Here is a 15,436-nt window from a genome sequence, read left to right as displayed (position 1 = left end):
GGCCAGACTGAACTACATAGTGAGACCCTGTCTCAAAAAAAAAGAAAGAAAAGAAAATGTCATTTATGAGTAGAAAGTGTTGACCATATGATTGTGGGACCATATTGAAGGACTTTCAAAGAAAAAGTTGTCAATAGTTATAATTTGTTTTTACAACACAAATCATCTGTGGACACAGTAAAAAAGTTATAAAATACAGAGTAAAAAGAAAAGGCTATCAGCCATAACACCACCCCTTAGAGATAATTGCTATAAACATTGGTTTATGTCCTTCAAGGTGTTTTCTCATGATGTGCCAAGCTGGTACCTGTCGCTGGGAAGATAGCCACAACTGTTAAACACTTTCTACTCCCATGATTGAAGGCTATTACTGGAATTTAATAAAAATAATATTTGTTTACATCAAAGTGGACCCCTGTATTAATTTAAAAACAAAATCACAACAGGACTCAAAGAAAGCATGGATGCTCATATTCGCGAGGTTTGGGAAGAACTTTCTGTGAATATTTCTGAACACAAAAATCAAAAAGGAAAAGAGTAGTTGACGTGATTACCTTTACACAAACTAACCGACTTCCATGTGCCAAAAACCTGCCTGAAGTCATGAAATAAAACAAACTCTGGGAAAATACTTGCAACACATATGACCAAGGGTTAATTTTCTATTATATTAATAGAGTTCTGAGCAATGAAAATAGCAAACATATCAACAAGAAAGTGTGCAAAAGACAGAAAAGGTAATTCACAGAAGAAATATAAATCAGAAAAGGAAATTAAAATCATGCCAGCCATGATCCAAAAAATGCAAACTAATGCAACTCTGAGATGTCATTTTTGGAATATCACATTGGCAAAGATAAAGAATGGCAATGCCAAAGTAGGCAAGGACAAGGGGAAGAAGCAACTAGCTGGTGGTTGTGTAAGTTAGAACAACTTTTCTCAAGGGCAATTTGGACAACAAATCAAAGCTTTGACCCAGATATCTGGCTTCTAAGTTTTCATCTGAAGAACATACCATGGCATTATTTTTTAAATTGAAAAATTATAAATAATCTAAATAAAGTAATTATGAAACAGTATAAATATTCAGAATGAATATTCAGAATAAAGTAATATTCAGAATGATGTGAAAAAACATACCTATCTATAATAAGCAAAGAAAAAAACACCTTGAAATATATATATAAACCCATGTTAATAGCAATTATCTCTAAGGGGTGGTGTTATGTCCTAGCTTTTTCTTTTGACTCTGTATTTTATAACTTCTTTACAATGTGCACAGATGATTTGTGTTGTAAAAACAAATTATAACTATTGACAACTTTTTCTTTGAAAGTCCTTCAGCTCTGATTTTCTTTCCTTTAATTAATTAATTTATTTATTTTTGGTACCAGGCATCAAACTCAGGACCGTGCACTTGCAAGGAAGGCAGCGGCACCACTGAGCTAAATCCCTGGCCCTCAACTCTGATTTTCAAAACAGAAATATATAAAATAATGTGTAAAAGGCAGAATGACATCTAATACAAGACAGTGAGATTATGGGAACACTAGCAGAGCACTCAGGGAATTGAAGAGAATACCTACCTGGGGATAAGACAGGTCAGGGAAGATGTTTCAAGCAGGCAGTAATAACACTAAATCTTGAAGGATAACTATGATTTCCATAGGCACAGGCAGGGGAGTACAACCAAGGACTCTCATAATATGAAAAGGTACCTGATGTGCTCTGGGAAGACAAGGTGTGTCAAGGGGCTGGGACAGTAGGTTTATGGAAGGCTGGAGTGGATGGAGGGGTTGATAAGGCTGAGCAGTCAGTCAGAGTGGAACTAAAACGGAAATGTGTGGCATGCCTGAGTGCTGACTGTATCTTCTAGGCAATAATAGGAAGCCAAAATCAGTTTTTGAAGAAGGGATACTAATATGACTTGTATGACACCTTAGTAAAACATGGATCCTGAAAATAGGATTAACAGAAAAGGCAACAAAGTAGTGATGTACACTATAACTTAAATAAAGTTTTAAAACATTACCCTAAGTGAAAGAAACCAGAAATAGACTTCCACATGCATGATTCCAGCCATATGCAAATCTGGAACAGGATCATCTAGAGAGACAGAAATTGCTGCCTAGGCAGGGCTGGCGTGCGGATGAGTAGAGGGCCGCTGACCAAAGGGTGTGGGGTCTCTTCAGAGCTGACGAAATGTCCTACAGTTGACTGTGATGCCAGCTGTCAATATTGAAAACCACTGGGCTATACTCTTCAAATGAGCAAATACTGTGGCATGTGAACTTTATCAAAATAAAGCAGTTTATTTTAAAAGAAATCAATCAGGTGACTACTGCAATATATCCAAGTAAGACACTAGAAGGCTGTAAATTCAAAGGACAGTGGCATGAAGTCATGGAAAGGGAAGGAAGGCAAGTCAGGGGGACACTACAAAGACAGAACTAGCCACAAGGGGACTGAGGAAGAACAAATACAAACTGGCATAGAGGCTTGCACCAGTGTGTGACAGAGGATGGGAAGATGCTGGGTGAAGCTAACAAATCTGTATTTCATGCAAAAAATATGAGTTTATCCCATCCCAGGAAAAAAAAGAAAAGAAAAGAAAAGGGCATCAAATGCTACCTTGAGACTGGTGCAAAAATTAGTACACTTAGCATTAGTGACCAGCCCAAAATGTGATCCTGACTTATGCCTACAAATAAACTTAGAAGAATGTAGCCAGACAAAGAATACTGCCACGAGTGAGAAAAATGCTATAGCTGCACACATGATACTCTTAACATTTTTAACAGTGCTCAGTACTTAACTGCTTCAAGTATAGATTTTTGTAAAAAGGAGTACTACCATTACTGACATAAATGTCATGGCTTATACAGAGACTGTTCGATAGCTAATGGCAAAGGTTGGCTCCTATTACTAATGGGCCTCACAAAAATTTATTTTGCTAGTTTGTATCAAAGCAAGCAAGAACATAAGTAGAAATTTTTGGTCAATGAAATCAGGAGGTTAAAAAAAATCTATTGTACATATGAGAGTTAGCAGCTGTAAAATAAATGCATAAGGCAGAGGAAAATAATGTGCAGCAGCAAAGTAAATCACCTTTCAAAGCCAAATAGTTTCCAAAATTTGCATACTGAGGTTTGTCAAGTTAAGCCTCTGAAAAAAATAAAGGAGTTTTGCATGTCATCTCATGGTGCCCCTGGTGGAAACTATGACCATCCGGTAAAGGATACAAAGTTGAGGCCACTGCAGGGAAGTGATTATGAAACAGAGGCTCCTAGTCTCAGGAGAAAAGGTCCAAAAAAAGATCTGAACTGAAAGATTAATCTATTTGCAGTACAGCAGGAGAGGCCTCTGAGTCCTTCCAGTGGAATTTTCTTGTAAGATCCTACCTAAAAGGGGGTCCAGTTGTGACTCCCTTATTACAGTAAGCACTTCCAGGGCAAGAGCCAGTTCTTAGTTCTTACTCATCTCTGATTCCTGCCACCTAGACGACTGAGTGCTCAAGAAATGCTGGTTGTGTAAACAAATGAATGTATGAATTAGAGAAAGAATAGAATATAGTTGACCCTTGGGAAAAATATTATGCTTTTTTTTTTTTTTTTTTGAGACAATCCAGGCTGGCCTTTTACTCATTGTGATCCTCCTGTCTCATTGTCCTGAGTTCTGGAATTACGGGTATGTACCACCACACTCCCATAATAACATTAAGCCTCTTATACTCCAAAGATCCTGAGCATGAAGTCTGTGGGAGTCCAAGAGAGATCCATTCTGGTGATGTAATACTGATTATCATCTTAGAGATGAGGGCATGCGTGTCTTGCCAAAGTCACACTCCTAGTGAGTGGCAGAACAAGTTCCAGCCTTCAGGGAAGTGGTCAAGTGACCATGCTCATTTGGGACAGGAGGTGGAAAGGTTCCAGCAATGAGCCCAGAGCACAGAATTTGGGAGTTAGTTCACTTGAAAGGAAGGGTAAAATTGAGTGATGACTACCTTGTATCCAAAGAAGGCTACTATAGGATAATCAGGATTCTCTGGATCCATCAAGGGCAGGAGATATCATAGTGAATTTTAAGTGTGTAGAAGGCAAGGGCCGTGACCATATTTTCTTTGCACAATGCCAAAGATAGAACAATAAAGATTCTAGTACTGCCAACATTTATAAGGCAGTTGTGAAGTTCCTGGCCCCTTCCTATGTATCTTACGTGAATTATCTCATTTAATCCAGATGATCCTTACAGCAGCCCAGGTATGACTGAGAGAGATGAGAGAATCACGGCTCGGGAAAAGGAAGTAACCTGCCCATAGTTACACAAGCATTAGGCAGCAGAAATATCTATATGTGTGGATGGCGGGGAGCTGTGGGAGGCTGCACTGCTCAGGAAGGGAGCTCCACCTTGTAAAGCAGCTGCTTAGACCTGCACCACAGCAAAGTACAGACTGAAGTATCACCTTCCACCTCTCCAGGTGGGAGTGTCTGGGGCCCACACTCCAGAACCCAGCCGCCACCACTTAGTTCCCGTAGATTTGCATTCCTTGGGGCTGGTCAACCTGGCCTTTGAATAGTGTCATCAGTCTAAAAACAGAATGCCTTCACAGGTATGGAGAATGTTCTGAGGCTTAACTGGATGCTGAAGAGAGGATGTCTGCTTTGCTTCTGAGCTGTACGGACACCTTATGTCTATTCCTTTTGTATGATTTGCATGTTTGTGTGGGCACACATTTGTGATACTGGGGACCAAACCCAGTGACCCACCCATGCTAGGCAAGCACTTACCACTGAGCTCCATCCCCAGCCCTCCTTCCCTGGCATACAGGCCCAGCCCTGAAGGTCAAATTAGGCAGCATAGAGCTGTGCCTCCCCATAAAAGTGAGTATGCTGGGGAAGACAGTCTTACTGCATCCATTGACAGACAGCACCAGTGCCCAGAGAGAGATGGCTCTGCCTCCTTGGCAAACCTCACTGGAATTTTCATGTTGAAAGCTGGAGATACAACCTCTGCACACTCAAGGAGGAGAGTGCGGGGGTGCAGAACACAGGCTTTAAGGCTCAGCTTCTTCCATTTTAACCCAGTTCTGCCACTTACCCTGCGTTCTTGGGCCCTTCAAGAATCTGTTTTGATACCCATGAAATGGATAAACCCCATCTCTCCAGTAAGACGTGAGAGAGTTATATTAGATTAAAAAGAAAAAAAAAGGAAGCTAATAGAAGTATTGTCATTTTTTCCTTTTCTTAGTATTAGGCACTGAACCCAGAGCCTTGAACATGCTGAGCTACCAATCAACTCCATCTCCAGTCCTTTCTAACGCTCTTTGTCATGAGTGGCCTCAAACTATGCACGTCCTGTTCTTGCCCCAAGTTTTGATCACTGAGCTGACCCTTGCATCTCCAGCCCTGTGGTCACACTGGGCCCGAGGGCTTCTCCTGCTGCAGGAGGCAACTGTGGGCCTCTGCCTCACTTCCAAACCATCCATCCGTGAGCTTTCTCTTTCTCTTCCCCGTCTCAGGGACTTGCTGATCTGTAAAGTCTCAGTGGCCTCCGTCCTTCAAGAATCAGGCCATATCCCACCTCCTCTACTCCCTCTTCTTGATTTATTTTGCTAATGTTACTTCCCCCCTCTCTGTTCTTGCACATCTTTGGTGACTACAATTCATTTTATCAAATGTGTTCAAAATTATCCTAGAATATTTCTCAAACTTTTCCTGGGTGTCAGTCTTCTCTTTTCTCATGTGCAGTCATCTGTCTCCAAATTGCTTTGCATCTATGGCAGTGAAGAGTATGAACTATGGAGGCAAATTCCCAGCTCAAATACTTTTGAGCTGTGTGACTTAGGCCAATAACCTGGCCTCTCCATGCCTTAGTTTACTCGCACTTAAACTAATAATCCACAGCTCAGAAAAATCACTGGTGAGTTTATAAGTAACATTTAAAATATACTTCTCACAAGTTGGTATGTACGCATTAGCCATTGTCACTAACATTGTTATATTCATTATTACTACTACAGTGCCTAGAACAAGACTGCCAGCTAAAAAGTATCCAGCAAAAACACAGCACTTTATTGTACTTGGGAACTATCTCTATTTCTCCAAACTACATGGTTCCTAACTATGTGTAATGGGCCAGATAATAAATGTTTTAGGTTTGCAAGCATAGGTTTCTGATATAACTACTTCATTCTGCATTGTAGTACGGTGACACAAGCAGCCATGGACAATATATAAACAGATGGGTCTGTCTATATCCCAATACAAATGGAATTTTATATAACTTTCACGTTATATTATCCTCTTGATTTTCTTCAACCAGTTAAAAATGCACAGAAACATTCCTGGTTTGCAAACTGTATTATTACTGGCAGTGAGCGGAACTTGGCCTGTGGACTATGCTGTGCCAACCCCTTGTCTAAGGTCACATAAGATCTTCCCCAATATCTCAACTCAAGCCTTTTACAGGCACTGAAGAAGAAGTATGGACCAACCTAGCCCATCCATGCCCACACCTCCCATGACAGTATCACTGCTGCTCACTGTTATTTTCAGTTCTCCCTTCCTCCTGTATTCAGAGACCCACACTTCCCAGCTTTTCTGTACTCAGCCAGAGCCCTGCAACACATTCTGGTCATTCAGTGAAAGGTACAATGAGGAGCCTCTGAAGAGCCATGCTGTCTTCCCTGCCATGGCAATGATGCAGGAGGTGCTGTGAGATCCTGTGGCATAGAGAGTGAGCCCCCAGATGGAGGACATTTCCCTGGAGACTCGCCCAGAGCTTGAGTGATCAAGAACTATACTTATATGGAGTTACCTACTGCAGAGTGTCCCAACTTGCCCCGTTCCATTAAATCCAACATCTTTCTGCAAGCACAGACCAAAGAATAGCTTTCAGAAAAAATAAATATAGTATCACCTACCAATATCTAGTTTATTATATCCCCTCATCTTAACAACTCAATTAGGGAGCAGTGGACAATTCAGCAAGAGACCAGGGGTACTCTTTTTGTCTTGATTTGTTTCAATAGAAACATTAAATCATCTCTTCCCAGAGATTAGACTTGATGACAATAAATCTCATAATGACTAAGACGAAAAGTTTCAGACTGGCAGTACCACAGAACTTTTGCTACTGATAACCTGAATTATCACAACCTCTGCCACCTACAAGCCTACATTCTAAGAAAGTAAACTTCTTTTCTTAAAGTAATGATGATGGCAACAATAACAAGCAAAGCAAATACGGTTTACAGCTGCTTATTGAAATGAGGTATGACTGCTGAAGGTGGGGACATGGGAGACGAGTAGGAAGGGTATATCCTTTTAAGAAACCTATAGTGTCAGAAGATTCAGTCACTGTCCTGAGCTGTCCTGCTCACTCAAGGGATTTCAGTAGTTAGACGACCAGGACTCGGGAGCCTGAACCCTGGAAAGACTTCTACCCCACCAAATAATAAAATAAATCTTGCACTGTTCACAGCAGAGTGTGCCTGCTGTGCAATGTTTGTAAATAAATATTTAATATTTTCAAATGAAGGTTCATTTTCAGTATCCCCTGCTGAATAAAGGACATGGACAGTACGCATCACATGCCAAACACTCCATCAGGGCTGTGGCCTTTTACTAAAGCATTAGGAAAGAGGAAGCTGGGAGATCGGCTAATCTGCCCAGCACTGCAATTTAATCCCACTTTCAAAACCACTACCCAAGGCAAACAGAAGTCACCTGCAAAGTCCACACAGCAAGCCAAAAGGTAGTTACAAGATTCAAATTCAGGAATCATCTCTCCCGGCCCTGGCATGAGCCCCAACCTTCAATGCAAACCGCCTTCTAGTAAAAATCTCAAAGGCCCGGATGCCTGGCTCTAAAGTGAGTAGGCAGAGGCTGGTTCCAGGGCTCCTCCTTCTTGGGAGCAACCTTCTCACAGGAAGAATCCTGAAACATAGACAAGAGCTGGAAAAAGAACAGAGCTTTGTTTATCAACAGATTGGAAGGGAAGGACACTGGACAACTGACCTTTGGTGTCTATAAGATCTGGCAGACTATTAATGGCCATGAAACTCAGATGGATCCAAAGGGATGGAATCCATCCCAGCACCTGGGAGGAAAGGAAGGGCATGGCTCCTCTCACAGGGCACTCATCTTCCTGGATAAACCATGTCAAGGTAGCATGGTAGACCATACTCCCCCACATCTTCAAGGAAAAATTCAAAATTCCTCTCACTGAGGGCCCAGAAACGCCTCATCTGCTAGGTACATGTCAAGAACTATGATCTCTCTTAATTCTGTTTTTAAATGTTCTCACAAAATAATATCCAGCCACACTGACTTTCCCGAAGGTCTCTGACAGCCCCCAGGGTCTGTAGTGACTGCTCCACCGAGCCTGGCAGATGTGACGACCAGAAAACAAGAGAGAAAGAGAATCTGGACAGACGTTATCACAGTCCAGAGAGGTCTGTGGGGGACAAAGCAATCTGGAAAAGCAGCCCCACAAAATTGGGCATTAGTGTTTGAGGTACCGAAGCTCTTCCAGGAAAGAGGAATATCTTTATATCACCAAAAGAGAAGAGAAATAAATAAACCACATAGAAACTAAAAATTGGTGAACTTCTCTTTTTAAAAACAAAACAACTTAACTTCCAAATGGATATGTGACCCACAGTTTTCCCTGGCCACAGCCCCAATTCTGTCCAGGCCACATCCTCTCCCAGCCTCCTTGGCTGCCTCTTACCTTGCTCACCAGGTTACCAGGGGATAGAATTACTGAACCATCCTACAAGAAAGCCTAAAGGCCCTGCCCTGATGAGGGAGTGGTCAGGTTGAAGGCAATTTTTGTCTCATAGCACAGATATTGCCAATCACAGATATATATCGTAGTCATTTTCATCTTAAAGCATTTCCTGGGGACAAGCTCAAGACTCCTTAAGGTATAGTGTAAGTTCTGTGCAAAGTACAGGCTTTACTTAATCGCAGCATCCAAGCCCCTCGTGTACCAGCTGCCCCAGGAAGCCTTCTCTGCCACACTGGCTGAAGTGCCTTTCATTGCACTTACCTATTCCTTGGCACCCACAACTCATGTGTGTGTGCAAGTATATGTGCAGGAAGGAGGGGAAAGTTCATCTGTGAAGCTACCAGTCCCCAGGAGGCCAGAGCAGTGTTCTTTCCTTTTTTATTTAACTCTTACAATGCCTAGGGATTGGGCTACAGAAAATAAAACTTGGCCCAATATTTGTAGAATAAAGAAATGGATGTACAGACCTTGAACTTGCACCGAGACAGTAGGCTGACACAGACACACATCACTACTGCTGTGGCTGAAATAATGATGAAGTAACTAGTGTTTGCTTTCTGGCTTTCTCACAACCTAGATGTCTAAGTGCAACCAAAACACGGTACTACACAGTTTCCAGAGCTTTAAAAGGGAGATAACAGACACTTCGTAGAGTTACAGTAAGAAGCAAATGAGATAACACATTTCCACACACTTCTGAAAGTCTAATTAAATTAAGTGAACATAAGGCAAAGAAATAACAGGGTGGGGGGAGTCTAGGACAGAGTAAGGCATTACGTGGAAGGAAAAGTATGCCTTAGGAAAGGAACTTAGAACAGGGGAATCACCGGGGAAAATTAGCTTGCTGCAAATTCAAAGCCAAGTCTTATCTGTATCTCTTTATGCAGGCTACATAACCTCTTTCTGCCTCAGTTTCCCCATCTGTACAATGGAAATCTTAAGTATAGTGCTGTAAAGCATTACACATGCTCACACATAAAAAAGTGCTACATGTAGAAACTACTGATAAATGTGAGTTGCCACTATATTTATTAGTAATACCACCACTTTTTGTATCACCAATACATAGTAGGCATCCCAAAAAATGTTTCTAGAAATTATTTCCAACATTAGAAAGCTCATTAATAACCCCATCCTCTTCCGCAGGCAGACAGAACAAGGCAGCCAATGTGCCTGGCTACCTTGCTTCCTTCTGCCAAGTCTCCCTGATAGACAAGTGGGGAGCACCCTGACCCGGGGCACCACCAAAGGAGGCCAGCTGCATTTCAGGCCAACCATTCACAATGCAAGAACTGTACAAGAGGCCCAAGTGGATCCATGCATCTGTAACTTAATGAGACGGTGGATCAGAGGACCCAACAGCAGCTAGGTGGACACAAATGACAAAATCTCCCCCCAGTCTTTTTTAGCTGAAGATGAGACAAAGTAGAGCTCCCAGACTAACACTGCATCCAGAGATACTCACAGCACATTTTTAAAGGCAAACTGAGGACTAGCTATCTACAAAACTTTCTGTCTTAAGGTAGTGTTCCTTCTTAACAGATAGCCAAGCGACCCTTCAGTCAAAGCTGGGTGTGGGAACAGTGAGGAAGGGGTACCAAGTGATTTCTGATAATGAGCCCAGAGTTTCTTCTCTCCCAGCAGCACCTGGGCTTTCCTGGGAGGCGCAGCTAGGCTCTCCTGAGGGATGAGGGTGCAGCTCTAGCTACTGACGGAAACCTGAAATTCCCAGAGACAACAGACTATGCTGACAGCTTGCAACCCAGCAGGAATGGGGTACCTGGCCCCAAGAAAGCAAGGGCAGGAAAGGGAGTAGTACTTTTACTTCCCTTTCTCCATTCCAAGGAGAGCCCTGGGAACAAGGACTATGCCCATGAGGGTAAAAAAGCTTGGGGAAGACAGAGTATGGGCTGGACGGTGAGGATGCTCACCACCTCACAGGGCCTCATAGGTTTTAGGAGTTAAGCTTGCAGGAACTCAGCTCCACCCCTGGCCTTCTGTGAATCACCTTTTCAAGACCCACTAAAGGGCTCTCTTGCCTACATCAGGAGAGTCAGACTGATTCTGTCTGGGGTTTCATTGACAGGAGGGGTTTCTGGAAAGCCAGATGTGGCCTAGAGCCAGTGTAGGACTCCATGCCTAAAAATGCTTGACATTCACCCCTCATTGTACAAACTGGCCTGTCACCCACCCAGAGATGTCCTACCACCAGCCCAGCCTAGTCGGCAGCCGCACTAAAGGCGGGGCTCATCCCTGAAGGCCGTTCTCCCAGCTTACTCCTCCTTCACCCTCCACCCTGTTCAAGGAGAGAAGGCTTCATCTTCTGCCCACAGAGCTCCCAAGGAGGCCTTTAAGACTTCAAGGCAGCTGCACATGCTGCCCTGCGGGACTATCAGATCCCTGGGAGGACAAAGTTTTCCCAGCAAAATCTGCAGTTTCTCAACCAGACAAAAAGCCAATTCACCACCCATCTGGTGCTTAGTGGATCAAAAGAAAAAGAGGAGAGGTAAGGACTTTATTTTTACAATGGAAGGTAAAAATATTCTGACTATTTCTGAAGCTGGACGACAGCTATCCACATACCTGAAGCAAGAAGTACCTTTAAGGGCCCAGTGTGAGGCCCAGCAAGATGCCTGTGCAAAGCCCCAAGGCACGTGCTTGTGTTGAGTTTGGGGGGCCGCTCTCCTTTTATAAAAGATGATGCCTGACCCTGTATAACTGTCTCCTCTGAAAGACCTTTCCAGAAAGGGTCACAGGCTGCTGCCAACCTGAGGATGTCCTACGAGCTGACAGGAGAAAGGCCCAATGGGGTATCAGTCCTGTGTACAGAGAGTACAACTGCATCCCTAGCCCAATGCATATGCATAAGACATGGAAAAGGGCTCTTTCTTTATGAAGTTCCTTCAGCGTACAGCACCTCTCAAGCCCCTCAAAGTTGCAGACTCTTTTCAGCTGCAGTGTAATTCTCTCCAGGGCCCCCCACCTTCCACACAACACCTGCTCCAAGGAAACCAATGACAGAAAATACTGCAGCAGCACAGAAGCAGGGTGAGCCAGGGACAGTACTCCAACTTTGTAGAGTATGTCACCCCCATCTTAACCCCTCCACACCCAGGCAATGAGACAGCCGGCCTGCTGGTGGAGGGCAGAGGGTTGAAGAAAGATGGGAGGGGAAGGCACCTCATCCATCGCCCACTTACCAGGAGAGCTTGAATCCTTTCATTAGTATAGTCACGATAATCCACTGACCATGTCTTCAACATCCCTGTTACAGCTCTGAAGGTCCCAGGACATATTGGAAAAGATGACGAAGTCCCAAAAGAACAGAATCCCATGTAATGTAACTTGAACACAGAAAGAAAAAGGAGAGAGAGAAAGAGAGAGAGAGAGCCAAACTGCGGCTGCTCTGCTGCTGCTGCTGCCCCACTCCCCTCTCCCGGCTGAGGGCTGGGCTCGGGGCGAAGGGCAGCTTCTTCGAACCCAGCCGGGGGCTGGGGCTGCTGACCTGAGCTGCTGCCGCCGCTGCCAGTTTCTGATGAGGATGGGCAATCCTGGCAAGGCTGCTGAGTGAGCAAGCCCCGGAGCTGCGCGTCCACAGGCTGGCAGGCAGGCTGCCGGCCACCCACCAGCTCTCACCTCACACTGGCCCTGGGCAATCTTAGAGAAGGAAGCCAAGGAGAGCCGGGAGGAGGAGAGCACCAACCTAGCTGAACCTGCACCTCTCTTCCCCCAGGCGGCAGCTCCCAAGCTCCATATAATCTCCTAATCAATGCAGTACCCAAGCAAAGCACTGCCAGCCACTTCCGCCCATTTAAAGACACAGCGCGTGTTTTGTTCCAAGATGGGACAGGCGTCAGGGACAGAGAGCGAGCTAGGAACGTGCTGCCAGGAAGGAGGAGGAAGAAGGCAGAAATCTCTTCGGGGCATATTTGTAGGCACCCACCAAAGGGTTAAAATATCCTACCTCTAGCGGGGGAGGGGGCCGGCCCCCAGATACGAGTAAGGCTCAGGACTCCTAAACTGAGACTACCCGGGGGCCCCTGTTGAGTGCCTAGTTGTCTGCTGTAAGCACCACCTTCCCAGGTTTCTCACCCTCTCCCTTGCAGCCAGAAGGGCACTGCGGGGCTGTGTGCTCCCGAGCAGCTCATGGCACAGAACACACAGTCCTCCCTCCTCCCCTGCTGGGGAAAGTGCCCAGCCTGCCTGGGCGGGCACGCGGTGAGGCAGCAACTTCTGGGACCGGCAGCCTTCAGCTACCTGGGGCCAGCGGTCCTCTTAGGGTGGTCTCAACAGCCTGGGTTAGCATGAAAGCAGCACTTTATCTCCAACACGGGGCTCCCGGAAGATTCAGACCAGGTACCGGTACCGGAGCAAGGGAAGAACTAGGATTTTCAACTTTAAGAGGACCGTACAATTCACGTGGGTGGGGGGGATTTAACTCTTCCAAAATCATATCACCCACGCTGGGGCCCAGGAGTCCCTGCATCAACATCCTAGGCTGTGTGATTGATTCCTTTTTGTCCTTCCCCACATTACTGACTATCTGGGTCAGTAATGCAGATGGGTGAGAATGAACAAAGAGGAGATTATGAAATGGCAAAGTCCAACTGAACCACACTAAGCCCTTCCCCTGGACACTGGTTCCAGCCCATCTACAGACATCTACGCATTGTGGGCACATCATTTATGCCTGACTTTCTAATGTGCTATTCTTAAGAAAAAGTGAAAAGGGCAGCCCTGGGGACAGCAGTCACCATGCTTGTAATTGCTACATATCTGCCTCTTCCTCTTTGGGAGACTAAACTCCATGAAGGCAGGACTGTGTCTCTGGTTCAGCACTATATCCTTTCCCTGTCTAGAATGGCTTGCCGATGCAAGGGGCACGACGGTAAGTAAGCCTTTGATCAAAGCGACCTTATGTAAACCAAATTAAAGCACTGCAGTCTCTCTCCAGTGTCCAGATGGCTCAGAAGCAACACACTTGAAAATAAACCCAGCTTAACCAAAAAAAACCCAAAAAAACCAAAAAACAAAAAAACAAAACAACAAAAAAAAGCTGGGCATGGTAGCGCATGCTTGTAATCCCAACGCCCTGGAAGAGGAGGCAGGAGGATCACAGTGAGTTCAAGGCCAGCCTAAACTCATAGTGAGAGCCACTGTGAGGCCCTTTCTCAAACAAAACAAAAAAACAGTAAAAAAATAAAATAATATATACCCAGTTTGCAGAGCCATACACCCAAAGTTCCCCGGGGTTTAGAGTCTCTCTCCATCCACAGCCCCAAGCCAGACAACACTCAAAGGTTTCTAGGACTCTGCACACTTCTGTAGGTAGGTTCTCAGTGCTCTCTGAGCTTGTGCCCAGGCCATACTTTCACCGTGGAGATTGAGAGCACACACCAGATTCCAAAAATGCACAGAAGTGTCCTTCCTCACCTAGATCATTCACTAGGCAGCTCTCCCAGGTCCAGATCCAGGCCTGAGGCAAAGGTCACAGACAGTACTCCAGGAATCACTGGATATTTTTCTCCTGCCCACTCAGCTGCTCCAGTGATAATCATGCTTAAAACCTGGACCACAGCTTTCCACGTAGTACATTATAAACATTACTGTAAATGCTAAAATTCTTTGGCTTTTACTCTTTAGCTATAGAAGAAAAATCTTCCTAAAATCCTCCTTTGCAGGCATTAATCACTGTCTATGGAAGGTTTATGGTGTCAGGCATTGTGCTAAGCATTTTACACAAATTATCTCATTAAACCCTGATATCTACATATTGAGGTAGTAATGTCACAATATTTTCAGCCTGATTTACCTAAAGGTAAACCAGCCAGCAGGATGCAAATCTGGGATCTGAATGCAGGTATGTCCAACTCCAAACCCAATGTAGATTTATTACAAAAAAATAAAAACAAACTCCTGTTCTATAAGACAAGCCATTATTCTACTGTTTCTTTTAGAGAGATTCTAGCTATATAAGCCCAGGCTGAACTCAAACTCACAATCCTCCTGCCTCAGCCTCCTGAGTGCTGAGATCACAGGTATGTGTGACCATTCCCGGCTCACAGGCTGATATGTAAGAGCTCACCTGCTCCCAGGGCAAAAAAAATCCAATTACAGAATAGGGAAAAAAGAGACTGAGTTGGAGCAGACGCTCCCTGTGGTGATGAGCTGGCTGGCAGGTGTGCTGGTGTGTAAGGCACAGGAGAGCAGGGGAGCAGCAGAGTCCTGTAAGACAGGTGAATCTCCTGCCTCAAATTCTCCTTGCCTTTCTTGCTTCTGAAACAAGGACTTTTCACAGAGCTCTGGAAACCAATTCCATGTCCATAAAGGAAATCTCAAAATATGTATAATCCAAACATAGCTTTGAAGAGGCGTGTCTGGAGGAAAGTAAAATCTCGGACCAAGAAAATGGGAGAGATGCTCTCCATTTTAACAGACTTTCCCGGGCTTGTCTTCTGGTGGAGAGCAGTTTGTTCCTGTCTCATGTGAAAAGTTTGAGAAATGTCCTGTCCAGGATCCTGTGAGTGCTGCTATCACCTCTTGGAAGGAGCACACGGCTCCTCCTACTTCTGCCAGTCTCTTTGCAATCTGCCCACTCTTTGATATTCCTGCTTCAGAAAGGACACTATATATATATATATAT

The 15,436-nt window shown here is 44.5% G+C and overlaps 1 protein-coding gene across 13 annotated transcripts in view; it reads right to left on the bottom strand.

The window, feature by feature from the left end:
* Positions 1–15,436, bottom strand: part of Gramd1b (GRAM domain containing 1B) — a 163,672-nt gene that overhangs the window by 72,222 nt on the left and 76,014 nt on the right. The window contains exon 1 of one of the 13 annotated variants that reach the window (XM_033764399.1): positions 11,994–12,171. The exons of the other annotated variants lie outside the window; for them this stretch is intronic. Within the exon in view, the coding sequence (XP_033620290.1) occupies positions 11,994–12,016 (23 nt within the window). The 5' untranslated portion in view covers positions 12,017–12,171. Of the gene's footprint in view, positions 1–11,993; positions 12,172–15,436 lie in introns of those variants that run through there. 13 annotated transcript variants of the gene reach the window in all.

This window comes from Fukomys damarensis, unplaced genomic scaffold, assembly GCF_012274545.1.
Source record: "Fukomys damarensis isolate Sample0158 unplaced genomic scaffold, DMR_v1.0_HiC HiC_scaffold_16, whole genome shotgun sequence".
Classification (NCBI taxonomy): domain Eukaryota; kingdom Metazoa; phylum Chordata; class Mammalia; order Rodentia; family Bathyergidae; genus Fukomys; species Fukomys damarensis.
The sequence above is the reverse complement of the archived record's forward strand: the minus strand, read 5'-3'. Positions and strand labels throughout refer to the sequence as shown.